Source organism: Apteryx mantelli, chromosome 2 (assembly GCF_036417845.1).
Source record: "Apteryx mantelli isolate bAptMan1 chromosome 2, bAptMan1.hap1, whole genome shotgun sequence".
NCBI lineage: Eukaryota > Metazoa > Chordata > Aves > Apterygiformes > Apterygidae > Apteryx > Apteryx mantelli.
Window position 1 is genome coordinate 95,016,758 of NC_089979.1, and position 14,270 is coordinate 95,031,027.

The 14,270-nt window shown below is 39.0% G+C and overlaps 1 protein-coding gene across 1 annotated transcript in view; it reads left to right on the plus strand.

Annotated features, from left to right (window-relative positions):
- The window catches only part of LOC106496970 (dynein axonemal heavy chain 5-like), a 176,257-nt gene that overhangs the window by 25,487 nt on the left and 136,500 nt on the right, over positions 1 to 14,270 (plus strand). Inside the window, exons 19-26 of the mRNA XM_067291141.1 lie at positions 481 to 636; positions 1,624 to 1,763; positions 3,034 to 3,185; positions 7,130 to 7,337; positions 8,214 to 8,301; positions 8,418 to 8,541; positions 8,648 to 8,811; positions 9,658 to 9,750. Coding sequence (XP_067147242.1) covers positions 481 to 636; positions 1,624 to 1,763; positions 3,034 to 3,185; positions 7,130 to 7,337; positions 8,214 to 8,301; positions 8,418 to 8,541; positions 8,648 to 8,811; positions 9,658 to 9,750 — 1,125 coding nt within the window. The remainder of the gene's footprint in view (positions 1 to 480; positions 637 to 1,623; positions 1,764 to 3,033; positions 3,186 to 7,129; positions 7,338 to 8,213; positions 8,302 to 8,417; positions 8,542 to 8,647; positions 8,812 to 9,657; positions 9,751 to 14,270) is intronic.

Consider the following 14,270-nt stretch of genomic DNA (forward strand, 5'->3'; position numbering starts at 1 on the left):
ACTCATATTATTCCTGATCACAGTACTTCTGACCATGTATCTAACTGTAGAGCCTTCTGTCTGCCACACCCTATAATGAGGAGGACTCATTTAACCTCAACTACTAGGTAAACTTAATGGAAGAATGTCATTTTAATAGCTTCCTCAGTGAGAAAACAGTCCCTTGTATAGGTCATAGTATAGACTTTCTTTTATAGACAAGATTGGGAGAAAAAAGTCAGAAAAAGAGTTACGTTCTTTAGAGTTGTTTTTTAATAAAAACAGAGTAGTAATAGAGTAGTATTTTTAATAACTGAGTTCTTAAATACCTTTCTGTGTTTCTTTGTTTTATCTCCAAAATAGTATAGCTTAAAGCTCTGTATTTGTGTTGTTTTTCTGATGGTGGTGAGGAAAGTCCTAATGGATGTCATTTTTGTTATGTTAGGCTATGTTAGAACTGATTAAAGTTTTTTTGTTTGTGTGTGTGTGTATGATTTGCAGACACTGGAAATGAAAAAGATTGTTAAGAGCTACAACAAAATGACTGCAGTTCTATTAGAATTTGAACTTCTTTATCACAGAGCCTGGTGTAGGTTTGCTGACCAAGCTAGAAATGCTCTATGTGCTTCCTTACTATTCAGACACCCAGAAACCAAGGTAAATGGGATTTATTCTTTGTGTTACTGTTGCATTGTTTATTATTACCTGTGATACTTGAGTCATATTGTGGACAGACAAGCACAACCTTAAAATAAATCTTTTTAAGGTTTGAAAAATGAAGTACTTTAGTCTGTGTAAATGTATTATTTTCTTTTTGTTTACATGTTAGGATACAGATTTCATCATGTCTTTTCTTCATAAGTCTGCAGCCTCATTCGGAGTACATAAGAGGCAGTAGCCAGCAAATATAAATCTGTTATTGACTTATCTACATCTTTTTGCATATTGTTCCATGTCTTATTTTTTGTTACTCAAAATTTTAGTCAAGAAAAGGAATTTTTAATTAGATCATGATCTTTTCTGTAGTGGTCAACATCACTGTGTTGAGTATATTGCAGTCATTCATTAATTCAATTTTGTAAATGCTCTCCAAGACAAGTTCTGACCATTCTTACAAGTGTTTTACAGACACTTTTCTCTGCTATAGTGCAGAGAAGTAACAGTTAAAGTGTGGCATTTTTTGAATTAATGATTTCATAACAGACAGCTAGAACTTACTTTATAAGTTTATTTAGCTTCTTGATAGCATCTTATGTCCCAGGAAATGAACAAGACTAACCTTCACAACCTTCCTTCCCAGTCTACAGATGGAGAAACTGAGATGAGAAGGAAACTAACACCCATAGAGGGTCATCTGTAAAACTAGAATTAGACTTGGGAAGTCATAGCCACCAAATGATGAGGGTATACTAAGTCACAGGAAATTGAAATCAGTGGGAGCTATTAATTGATTATTACTTTGGAAAAGCCAGTTATTTGTACAAGAGCCTGAATACCTGTGTAGGATTCTAAACATGGGTATAGACTCTTGGCTAGTCTTCTATAACTTGCTATGTCTTCCAGATGTGTCACACTACATGTAACCACCAAGCTACTGCCTTATTTTCTTTTTGTTTTTTTATTTCCCTGTACTGCTATGTGAAGGAATTATTTGTAAACTTGGATCCAGTGGTCCTGGAAGTACTTTATGAAGCAAAATACCTGAAAAAAATGCATTTTGAAGTTCCAGATGTGGTCCTTTGCTTGTGTGCAGATGAGGAACGGATTAAAAGACATCAAATGGAGTGAGTAAACACTTTTTGGATTTGATTCTCATCTGCAGATTTTCCTAGTTTTTTGTCCCTGTTGTATGCACTTGTTTTTTGTTGTAATTTTTTCTCTTTGATGGAATTTAATTGAAATTTAATTGCTTTCCCCTTTACTTCCCTAGTAATATTGTTCACATGCAGTTCTTCCCATCTCCACAAACATCTTGTTACTAGAAAATGTCGACATCCTTTTCTTCTGCTACTATGACAGCTGCTCCATAAGTGGTACTGCTAACGCATCCATGCACTATAACACCAGGATTGCACTTCAGATTATTACAGTTAATCTCAAAAAGCAGTTAGAAGAACAAGCTGAAATTTACCATTTGATTAAGGCACAATTCAAATGTTTGTATATGTAGTAAATCAATAGGTTGTAATATGTGCATTTTCTTTTTTTGTTGAAAATCTGAAATAATTTTTGCTAATTTTAAAGAATTCTTTTCTGCTTCTTGAAACACTAGGAGATATCAGAGATATCTAATTCTGTGCTGGAACAGTTCTTTTGAGTTCTCTCCAAACATGTTTTCCACTGTGAAAAAGGCTTCAGGCTAACTCCCTAAGCGAAAAAGGAGTGTCAAAGATTGTAGATTTCTGCTTAAGCAACAAGGGAAAAAACACTTCCAGAATAATCGCCTTAAGAATGGATTATTGCCATATGCTGTTTGTAATGATGTTTAAAAGCACTGTTTTAATCTGGCACAGAACATAGCTGTCACTTTTTTGCAACAGTTCTTGTAAGGAACCTATTATGTATCTTTGACTTCTGAGTTGCATTGGCTTCCAATTCATGTTTATACAGCTCTGTCATTTTCACTGAGCTACAAAGGTAAATCTAGGTTCAGAATTTGGCCTCTTTTTCTTTCTGGTTCGGTGTCCTAAGTAGTTTGGATCTAGCTTTTCATATTAGCAGTGTCATTTCATACCATGTCTTGTGAAACAGAAAGAAGGAAACAAAAATACTGTGTTCTCAGTTTGCTGTTTTAGACTGTAACTCATTTTCCTTGAAAGTAAGTTGTTCCAAATTGATCACAGTCACTTTACTGGAGGTACTTATTTCCCCAATCAGTTTTTGGTGTGAGTGGAAAAAAGGAGGCTTAGTTTGAGATAGGAAGAGCTAAGAAGAGTTTCTAATTTTCATATGGGTTCAGAGCTTGCAGATTTTATTAACAGAAAATGTGTCCGAAGTCTTATGTGTTTCAAATATCTGAAATAAGTACATTCTAAACATGACTGTGTCTTGCAGACTTCAGGATCTGTTGATCAATTACAAAGAGTGTCTGAATAGAATTCCTCTTATGCTGGAACCACTGATGAAACCATTTATAGGACAAGTTGAGGATGCCCTTACTCTGGGCCTGATACAGTTGTCCTGGACTTCTTCACGCATCAATAAATGTATGTATTAAGTGGGGAAGAGGTGAGGTGATGGTGATGTTGTTAGGTAGTACCCTCACAGTATTTCCTTGTCGATTTTAGGAAGAGCAGTGCAAGTATTCCCTTATCAGTGCTGGGGAGAAAACAAGCCAGGTCCCTCCTGACTATGGAAGTAAATCAGACATGAGTATGGTGGAAATGATGGGTTTGTGTCCTACTCTAAACTGTGGTGATCAAGCTGGGGCTGCTTGACAGCCACCTTTGAACAGTCCTGGTTACATCATTTGCTTTATCATAAATATACTTCTTTCCCTCCCAGTTCAGGCCCCTTTACCACCCTCATGTTCTCCCACATAAACAACCCACCCCTGTTTATTTACTCTTGCCCTAGTGGGCCCTGATTTTGGCACCTCTTTTGGTATTCGTGATGTGGTTGCCTTACTGATCTATACCACCACGGTCAGTAATTTTGTTAAGGTATTATCCCCATTTTGTTATATATAAATAATGTTACTCAGTTCTGTTTTTTGTCACGTTGGCATCTTGTAGATGTAGCCTCTGGTTATGGTTGGCCAGCTGCATACATGCTACTCCATCTTTGCTATCTGTAATGTCATGTAGTTTCTTACATTTCTATCTTAGTGTAGCCACAGATTGGGGTAGGCAGTTTGTCTGCATACCTCAACAATATGTACCTTTTCTCTGTATGTTTCTTAGAACTATAATTAGAGGTGGAAAAGTCCTACTAGGTTCTCCTTCAGCAAAGGAAATGTGTACCTTTAAATGTTGTGAGTGATGAAAATTGTGTATTTATAAAATATTTTATATTGATATATGTGAGTGATGGACGAGCTATAACACAACTCTGAGGAGTGTCTGATTCAGCTGAACGCTTTTTTTCACTGGGATCATTTCACAAACACCACTGCTGGCAGAAGGGAGAGAGTGGGAAATTGTGGCTAGGGAAAATGATGAGGATGCTTGATCATCCTTTTGGTGGCAGCTCTCATAATGGAAATAAAATGACTGTGGAATCAGTCTCTGTTTCTTGAAATTGATCAGGATCCCTTAATCCTACTAAACTTTATTGGTGACTGTATTGGAGTGACTTGCAATGACGGAATAAGGGCTCTGCTGTTTAAAAAAAAAAAAAGTACAAAATATTACAATAGTATCTCTTTTCTTAAGAAGGAGGCTTTCTGGCTCCTCACTTCTGGGAAAATAGTGTTGTAAAAGGACTGGTTTTGGCCTCCCCCCCCCCGCGCTCTCCCCCCCCCCGCGCTCTCCCCCCCCCGCGCTCTCCCCCCCCCCGCGCTCCCCCCCCCCCCCGCGCTCTCCCCCCCCCCCGCGCTCTCCCCCCCCCCACGCTCTCCCCCCTCCCCCCCTCCCCCTCTCCCCCCCTCTCCCCCCCTCCCCCCTCTCCCCCCCTCTCCCCCCCTCCCCCCCTCTCCCCCCCCTCCCCCCCCCTCCTCTCAACAGAAGGATTTGGTTCTCAACTGAGGCATTATAAATTCAGTTCTATTGAGAGTTCAGTGAAATCGTTTATTTAATTTACAGTTGTGTAAATGAGTAAATGGCTTGTCATCTTTGACTGCTATCCATATTGCCTCTAGAGCCTTGCCTTTCCTAGCTTTCTTGCAAACGTCAATGAATATCATATTATCATATCATTGTATCGTATTATTAGATCTTGTGTTGCAGTTCCTTTTTGAATTGTATGCATTTCATTTACTAAGCTTAAGATATCACATCATGCTTTTAAAAGTAGAGGAACAAATCACACATCTTTACTTTATTTTCCCCTCTCAGTCTCTCTCTGATCTTTTTCCAAGTGACCACATAATGAAAAAATAACTTTTCCTATACCTGCAATTATGATTTTATTTCTCTGTGAAAAATGTTGTTGTGGGCTGACTTCTTCACTTAAAGGAAATAATTACAACCTGACTAGTACAAGAATGTAGGCAAGAGAACTGATGTTATACTACTGTCTCTTATTTTTTCTAAAGAAAAATCTCCGTAACTTTATGCTGAACATCCTACAAGAGAGGTGTCTAAATTCAAAGTTGAAAAGATGATATATACAGTGTTTGGAGATTTCTGCCCAACTACTATATTTTTTCGAAGAAAGCTTTTTTTTTAATCCACAATTATGCCTAAGCATTTTCCACACAGCCAAAAAGATACAAACCTACCGTACTACAAATCTATTAATTAAAACATAAAGTTCATTAACTGTTACTAAAGTGTCTTTGAAATGGGTGTATATAAAACCATCAGGAAGACTTTTGTGTTGCAGTTCTGTGAGAAACCAATAGGTTATGCTTGTAAATCAGTTTTCAGTTGAGGCAGGTTAATGTTAGGCTTTTACTTTTCTTCAAAATGTAAAGCAACAAAATAAGCAGAGACAGATGCAGCCTAAGTCTCAAAGTGAAGTGGAGCACGGGTTTGTGCAACTGTTCATTTGCAACTGTGCCATGTGGCACTGGAGCCTGGGGTGCTAACCAGTGCTTAAGACAGGTCTGGCTGCCTTTTAGCCCTCACAAAACACAAATGATGGCAAGTTTTTTGTTTTATAGTTCTGTCTAAAAGTAACTTTTGTGTTTGGTTTATGTAGGTTAGTAACACATCATAAGGAAGGTCACTATTTATTCATTTAGCTAGTCTCAACACTATGTTAAGATAGTATTTGCTATATCAGTATCAAAGTGTGAATAGCTACAGCTCAGGTTTTATTGGGTCTTCGGATCACCATTTGCTTTGGTGGAAACTGGCCTTGTTTGGTAAGGTAGGGATTAAGTAGCAAGAATACCGGGGCTACTGTTTCTGCTGCTACGGCTGGAATGGACAGAGGAAAGGACTGGAATCTCCCCTAGAAAGGAATGCTTCTGTTATGTGGATGCATCATATCCTTTTGAGAGTGTGCAACATCTGGCATGTGCAGAATATGTGTTGGACATGCAAGCCATTTGTTCAGTGCATACAAAATAACTCTTACCTGCCACAGATGTTCTGAACTCACTATGCATGAGCTTAATGTCTTAAGTGCCTTATTTCCATCTCATATTTGGAAGTAGGGGAGCTCCATGCATGTCTCCCAGAATAAAATTCCAAAAACAAGGGAAAATTTAATTTTGGACTACCTAATTTATTAAAAAAAAAAAAATCCAAGGAATTGGTCAGATTATTCGTCCATTTTAGTCAATAACAAAACAAGTCCCAGTCATTAACTTCCTGGTCAAAATGAATGATACTTTCCACTTAGAAGGGTCAACAGTTGCACACTGCTGTGTCTTAGATATCATAGGGATTTCTTTCCACATGGAATGAGAGAATCGGGGTGATTCAAATTATATGTCTGCTAATAACAAATACACATCTAGAAGGAGTCAGGTGATTTATTTGTTTTTCTACAATGAAAGTATTAAAGATAAAGAAAGAATTTAGCCACCCTATTCAGAGACAGTCTTTTTTTACCTAGTTTTGTAAAACATGTATCTTCTAAAGGGCTCAGTTTATCCCTATCCAGAATAAATTGGATCATATAGTTGAAAAGAAATCTGGCAGTTCAGCCAGTGTATAATCTTGGCTTGAGGAATTTTAGACATTGACTTTATAAATAGGTTACAAAGATAAAATACTGGATTTCACTGTGTATCTGTGCAGGAGGACTAAAATAATTTTGGGGTAGTTGCATTCATTCTGTTTTGCACTGTATTTTGCTGATACTTTTCATTACAATATTAATACAGAAAAGATATATTCTGAGTACTGTTGTACTATTTACTGTAAAATGGTTTCATTTAAAGACTGCAAGGTACAGCAAGCCCATCATATTTTTGGTTTCAGGCCTTAATTCCATATTTAATCATGATTAAATCCTCATATCATTGTAATACATGGAAAAAAAAAGATTTAAGAGAGCTCTTTGCATGATTTGTTTTCACTTTGTTTTCCTTTCTTAGTTATTGAGAATGCTTATGATACCCTGAGGGAGTTGGATTATACAGTCAAAGAAGCAGCTGACACTCTGGAATGCAGAATTGAAAGAATTCTGCAGGATATGTCGAACACTGCTCTGATAACTTTGCCAGAAGATGAACCTATAGATGTACTGGCTTTCTTGGAAAGGACAGAAAAACTTACCATATCTGCTGCTGACACACTGTCTCAGTTAGGTTTATTCATTGCATAGATTTGAAGGCCATGTTTGGGAGGGATTATTTATATATTACGTTTTTATACATAGATAGTGTACTTTTAAAATTCTGTTGTAACAGTGTGCTAGTCTAAAGCAATGTCTCAGGATTGCAGGAAGAAACTCGCAAGTAGCTTAAATACAGCAGATGTAAAATTGCATCTGTATTTTCTAGCATTTCATGTTTTTCTTCTTATTATGTTATAATCAGTAGCAAGAAAAATAAAGAGGTATAAGAGTTAAAATCTCTTCCCAATGTTAAGCACTTGATTTTTAATACTAGCTAGTCAGTATAAGACTTCCCATTCTCCCAGTGCTGCAAATTGTTTGCTTTATGCTTATTTTCTAGGATATAGTGAAATAGTTGTTCAGTTCTTTTCCAGAAAGATGTCTGTGTCCACTTTGCAAAATCAGATACTTGTCTTCTATTTATTTTTTAAATTGTCTTTATTAATTATTAATTCTGATTTCATAGATTATCTGATTGTATCATCCTGATACAATCAGATTCAAATGCCTGTTTGCTATAACTGGAAAATATAATATATAATAATATATAATAATAATATAATGCTATAACTGAAAAATATATTTTTTAATTATTATGAAATACAGTTGAATTGCATATAACAGGGTCTGACAAAGAGGTTTTTTGATATGCTACATATCTTCTTGTCTCACACTTTCTGTATGCCCAAGCAATAGGAGAAAAATGAAAAGTTTAAGGGTATTTCCCTGCACATAAGCTCTTCACATTGAGGTAGGGCAGGGGGGAGGATATGCCTGGAAAATAGCAAAGAATATTTCTTATATTTGATTCCCTGTGCATGATTGTAAGGTTGTTTTTGTAGACAAAGCCAGCAAGTGGAATGCTCTATGTATGAACTGGTAGATATTCTTAAGCACAGGCTGAAAGCAGATTTGAGAAGCACTCTGGAGGTAAGACCTCTACAATGTAAAAAGTAACTTTTTATAACCTAGTTAAATATTTGATGTTTCACTTATATGCTGGATAATACCAGTGCTTTCCTAAAGCTTTCCATTTAACTGTTTAGGATTCGTATGCCTGTGCACATCTTGACACAAAACAGAAAATACGCTGCCAAGAATGCCTGTCCTGTAGTTACTATAATCTGATGGGGCAGCTTTATCAGAAGAATACTGACTCTTTAGTGAGATGTGAGTCTTTCATTTTCAGATATGCTTAGTTTTTTAATATCATTTAAAGATTTTTCAAAGCTTATCGTGGTAAATGTAACCTCACTTAAATATTATATTTATCTAGGCATAAGGATTTCTTTAGAGTCCTTAAGACATCGCTTGCGTGTTGTTGACTCTAGATATCAGATGACCAGGACTGCAGAGCCACAAAGGGTTCCACTGTTCAAAGCTGAAATTCAACTGGCTATTCCAAATGTTGTCTTGAGACCAAGTCTTGAAGATATCCAGGTAACACAGAAATTGCATGTCTCAGTCATTCTTGGTAAAACAGTTATGAACACATTGTTTTAAAAGAAGATAGGCAAGTTTAATCTAGTAGTAAAATTAATAGCCAGGAAACTCAGGAGCTCCGGTACATAACCCTCTACTTAAATGCAAACATTTCAAAGTAAATGCAAAAATAAAAATTAATGCTATTGATATGGCCTGGTTCTCTTTAAACTCTTTCAGAATATCCAAAGACGATATGAGTTTGAAATATCATTCATAAATAGGCATTCTGCTATAGTGAGTGAGATGTAATGAAAAATTCTACCAGCCTGATGCCTTAAACTATGGAAGAATTTACACCTGTGTAGATATATGCTAATTCAGCAGAATTCTTGCATGTGTACTTAAAATCTTCTATGGGGTCTCAAATTATTCACTAAGTATCAGTTGGTTATGATGCTGACTTGTAGACTTCTCATTTGTCACTGTCAAAATCAATGGTTGAATTCTTTTTCAGATTTCATTTACAGTCTTTGTGGTGTTGTCAGTAAGAAATCAGACAACAAAGTGTGATTGTAAAATGCAACAGATAGAAAAAGTTATATAATAATTTATACAGCTGCCTCTATAGACTCCCATCACAAATTCAGACAAATTTATTTAGGCATTCTAACATGGCTGTATTTTTATTGTATTATATTTATTTATTTGTATTTGTATTTTTGGTGATCCTACTTAATGCTTATTAGAATATTTCCTGTAAATATTCGGTGGTATGATTTTTCTGTTTTGGAATTACCTGGAGAATTGATTTTTTTTTTCCTTTGTTAGGCATAATCTCTCTGAATGTTTTATTGTTTTCAGAGTGCTGTAAACAAAGCAGTAAATATGATGTTAGCAGCAGCCAAAGATATTCCCCTGTGGAAATTTGCTTACTTTCATCATAAGCAGCAGCAGGTGGAGTATTTTTATTTCAATTACTTTAAAATTTCAATATTTGATTTAACATTTCTTAATTTCCTAAAAATATGTTCTGTATTAATACTTTGACTTGTAATCTGGGGGATCGTCCTGTTAAGTGAAAACTAGGTTTTAATATAATCTCTATACTAAGTAATTATTTCAAGAGTAACAATTCATTAAACTTGCCTTTTTTTTAATATTAAAGTCAAAACTAGCTTTCATAAAAATCTTTTAAAAATACTATTCAGGTATGATGATGATGGTGAGTGGAAACTAACATTATGCATGTGCACTACCAGCTGAGTATAAATTACTATCACTCTTCCTAGGCAAAAGCTATTTTAAGTAGGCAAAAGCTATTTTAAGTGCTAATCTTCCAAGCTGTGACTGTAGCATCTGCAATGCTACAATAAATACATTACAAAGATTTTTTTTAACTGTCATAAAAATGAGCACAAAAGCCTTGTCTGAAGGCCAGACAGAAAGTCAAACTTGTTGAAATATAGAAATGTTATGTTAATATACCGCTGTTATGGTATTCAGATAGCCTTAATTCTGTCCTGTGGCAATGAAATAAACATAAAATTATCTCTGTGGGACACACAACTGTCGGTAGTCACGGAAATAAACCATCCTCTGCTACCAGATGTCGGAGTGGGGGGACGGACCCGGAGTAACGATGAGTCTCAATATGAGTATGATCGTTCTCCTTTATTAGAGTTTACACAAAGTATATATATCGATAAGCAATACGCATGCGCTAGCAATAGTTACATGATTGGTTACAGTTTCTGTCCACACGCATAAAGCGGATACATGATTGGTGCAAGGTTGCTGTCTATGCTCCGTCGACATTTATGGAACCTAGTTCCGTCCAGACTTGTTTACCAGTTTTGTGAATACCTTCTTTTGTAGTGCTCAAGGCCGCTATACGGCCACTTTCAGCAGGCTTCAGCAGGCTCGCTTGCCTTGGCCTAGATAAGGCCGCCTTCAGCAGGCTCGCTTGCCTTGGCCTAGATTCCTTCCTCTACCCCGAAGACGGGATTGCTCATCCCAATCAGAGCATGCCCTCTCTCACTTAACCATTCCCATAACCATTCCTCCATCATTTCCCCCTCTTGTTTTTGAGCAATCCAGGCGTGGTTCACTACCTTTAGCAGAGCGTTCTTGAAGCAGCTCAGTACTACACATAAGCACAAACTGACAACTACAAGGATTAGTAAAATGCGTAAGCCTTCAGTAAGTAATCCTGTTAGCCATTGTGGTAGATTTCCAAACAGGTTAGTTAGCCATTCGTCAAATACCCCATGGTTCTGACGGATCTTGCTTGTATGTTCCTTCAACCACTGCAATTGTTTATGAATTGATTCACCATGATCAGACAAATTCATGCAACACATACCTTCAAAATCCTCACAACCATGGCCTTGAGCTAATAGCAAAAAATCAATTGCAGCTCTATTTTGCAAAATAGCATGTCGCAAACTACCTTGATCCTCTAATAGGCTCTCTATTATCTCAGTGGTGACGTTAGCTTGCTTCTCAGCCCAGCAAGCTAACCGGCCGATCTGGTTCAGGGTGTTGCCTGCCGCTGCTCCAGGCACGAAGAAGGACAAAAACACTCTTTCAGTGGGACTGCGTAGGGAAACTTGATCATTACAATCAGGTGAGAGCCCTATGGCTGCTCGTTTACTGCGGACGGCGGTCTCATTCTCTGTGATATGTTTCCACCAATTTTGATCCGGTGCCAGTAATGTCAGCTTACCAAGATAACATGGACCACCCATTACACTTTTTGGGGTTCCCTGCCAGGCCCTGTCACCACATATCAAAAAGACGTCTGGTGGCAAGGCCTTTGGGGTACCATTGTTCCAAATTAAGTGCCCCTTTTTGGCCTCAGCCCCAAGGGCTCCCAGCCCCTGGTGGCTGGTGCCATTGGTGCCACAGAAGGAATCACGGTTTTGATAATCATAATAGACTGCTGTTGGGGTGACGTTCGTCCACCCTGTCCAGTTAAATAACCGGTAAGGCTGCATGCGTCCCCAAAAATAGATACATGTTTGAGTCCAATTGCCTGACGTGTTCCCAATTCTCATGGACCCCAACAGGTTTAGCTCCTGTGGGTCCCATGGCAGCATTCTGTTTAGGCCTGCAATGAGGGTGGCACTGCAGTTAGCAGTTGACAGACTGCCACTGCAGCTTGCCGTGCTGTATTCCTGGAAGCTGTTGACATTATAGCTGGGGACCCCTATTAGACAGGTTCTAAAAGGTTGGGTAGCAGAAGCTAGAGACAAACAGAAAGCGTGTTGCCCTGTCTTATTCGCCCAGGTAACCCACATGTTGTGTCTGGGCTCAATCTTGTAGAGTGCCATTACCACTGGGAACAGTATCCCCAGAATCAGGATCTTCGTCTTCTTGTTCGGTTGATGAGTCATGGCGAGTCAAGACAGGCTTCACGTTCTTGCTGGGTACCCACACTGGACCACGATCTGTGGAAACACACATATAACCTCAACCATTAAAAATAACAGGGGCGGGCCCAGTCCATATTCTGGAGGCTGGGTCCCTATACATTACTTTAAACTGGGGTAACGTTGTTGTATTATTAAATTTAAGCTGCTGATGGTGAATGATCACCGGGGGCTCCTCACGGTCGCCCATGAGACAGAGATAATTCAGGGTGAAGAGTGCACGGTGCAGCCTCTGCTGTGCATCCGTCTCCTCACCTTTTTGCTTTCTGAGATAGTCTTTTAATACTTGGTGGGTACGTTCTATTAGCCCTTGCCCGGTCGGTGAATGTGGAATTCCGGTAACATGATCAACCCCCCATCGAGATAAGAATGTTCTAAGCTTTTGGCTGACATAGGCAGGTCCATTATCCGTTTTTATGCGTTCAGGCACACCCAATATGGCAAAGCAGGCCAGAAGGTGTTTGCATACATGATGTGCCTTTTCTCCGGGTAATGCAGTTGCCCATATCATTTTTGAAAAGGTATCAATGGTTACATGCGCATACTTTAATCGGCTGAACTCGGGAATATGTGTGACATCCATCTGCCATAATTCTAGCGCTTTTAACCCTCTTGGATTTACTCCAAGCCCAATGCCTGGGCCGTGGTTTCCACATCTGGGGCAAGCCTGTACAATACCTCAGGCCTCACTCTGTCAGGCCAAATTGCCTTTTCAAGCCCTTGGCGTTTTGATGGAATGTGTCGTGGCTTTGCCTAGCTTGCTGAAACTTATCCATAGGAGGTAGATGACATATGGAGCTAACCAGGCTGTCAGCGAGCTGATTGCCTTGGCCTAGCCCCACGTCCAGCTGGTGACTACGAATGTGGATAACACAGCAAGCTGCTGTTCGTTGACTCAACACAGAGCGCAAGGCAATGAACAGACTTCCCAACCTCGGGTTAGATGTTTCCCTTATTAAGGCATTCTCCAGTCGTGGTACTATCCCTGCTACATACATTGAGTCAGTCACTACGTTTAGAGGGGTATCCAACCAATTGGTTAGAGCCCAAACTACCACGGTTAATTCCAAAGTCTGAAGGGAATCCCGAGGCTGTCCCTCCATAACGTGCTGTTTCCATTGCTCACCTTCTTTCCACACGCACGCAGCACGTCGCAAGCGCTTACCCGCATCCGTGTAGACAGTAACGCCATCTGAAAGGGGTTCCCTACTTACTTTGGACTTTTCTATCCATTGATTTCGCTGTAGCACCTGCCATAACTTTCCCTGAGGCTGACACGAATGTACCTTACCACAGAAACCTAACAGAGCATCTTGTATGGCCACAGCATTTTGAAGCCACCACTCTAGGTCAGCCATGTTAACAGGTATACTGATATCGTTCGGCTCTTGACCACTGATCTCTAAGATTCTTGATCGCCCTTTGCGTATCAATTCACCTACTGCTTCGGTTCGGGTCTGGACACTCGTTTTTGGTTGTACACTCAAAAATACCCACTCCAAGATGTTAAATATATCATTGTGACTTTTGCCTTTGTCAGTGGCATCCAGCAAAATTGGGGAGGGAGACTCCTCGCTGCCATGTTGCCACTGACAAATGACCGCGTATGGTGAGTCTTTTCCATTACATATGAGTAAGGATATGGGCAGGCTTAGGAGACGGCGCGAAGACCATGACTGATGTAGTTTTTCTGTGATACGCTGTAACGCAGCATGTTGTTCAGGTGTCAGAGTAATCTTGTTAGCAGGATTTGGGCCTCGCAGCAAAGCTGTCAGGGGTGCAATATCAGTATTAGAGATACCAACACAACGCCGCACCCACTGGATATCACCAAGTAAGGTTTGGACATCATGTAAGGTACATAATTGAGTCGTAAGTTCTGTTTTTTGGGGTCAAATTTTTGACTCTGCAATGGTCCATCCAAGATATTTCCATGGAGCCGTGCGTTGGATCTTTTCTGGTGCAATGACAAGTCCCTTTGTCGACAGAATGTCACTTAATTGTGTTAATGACTGTTCTGTAAAAGGCTCTGCCTGACAACAA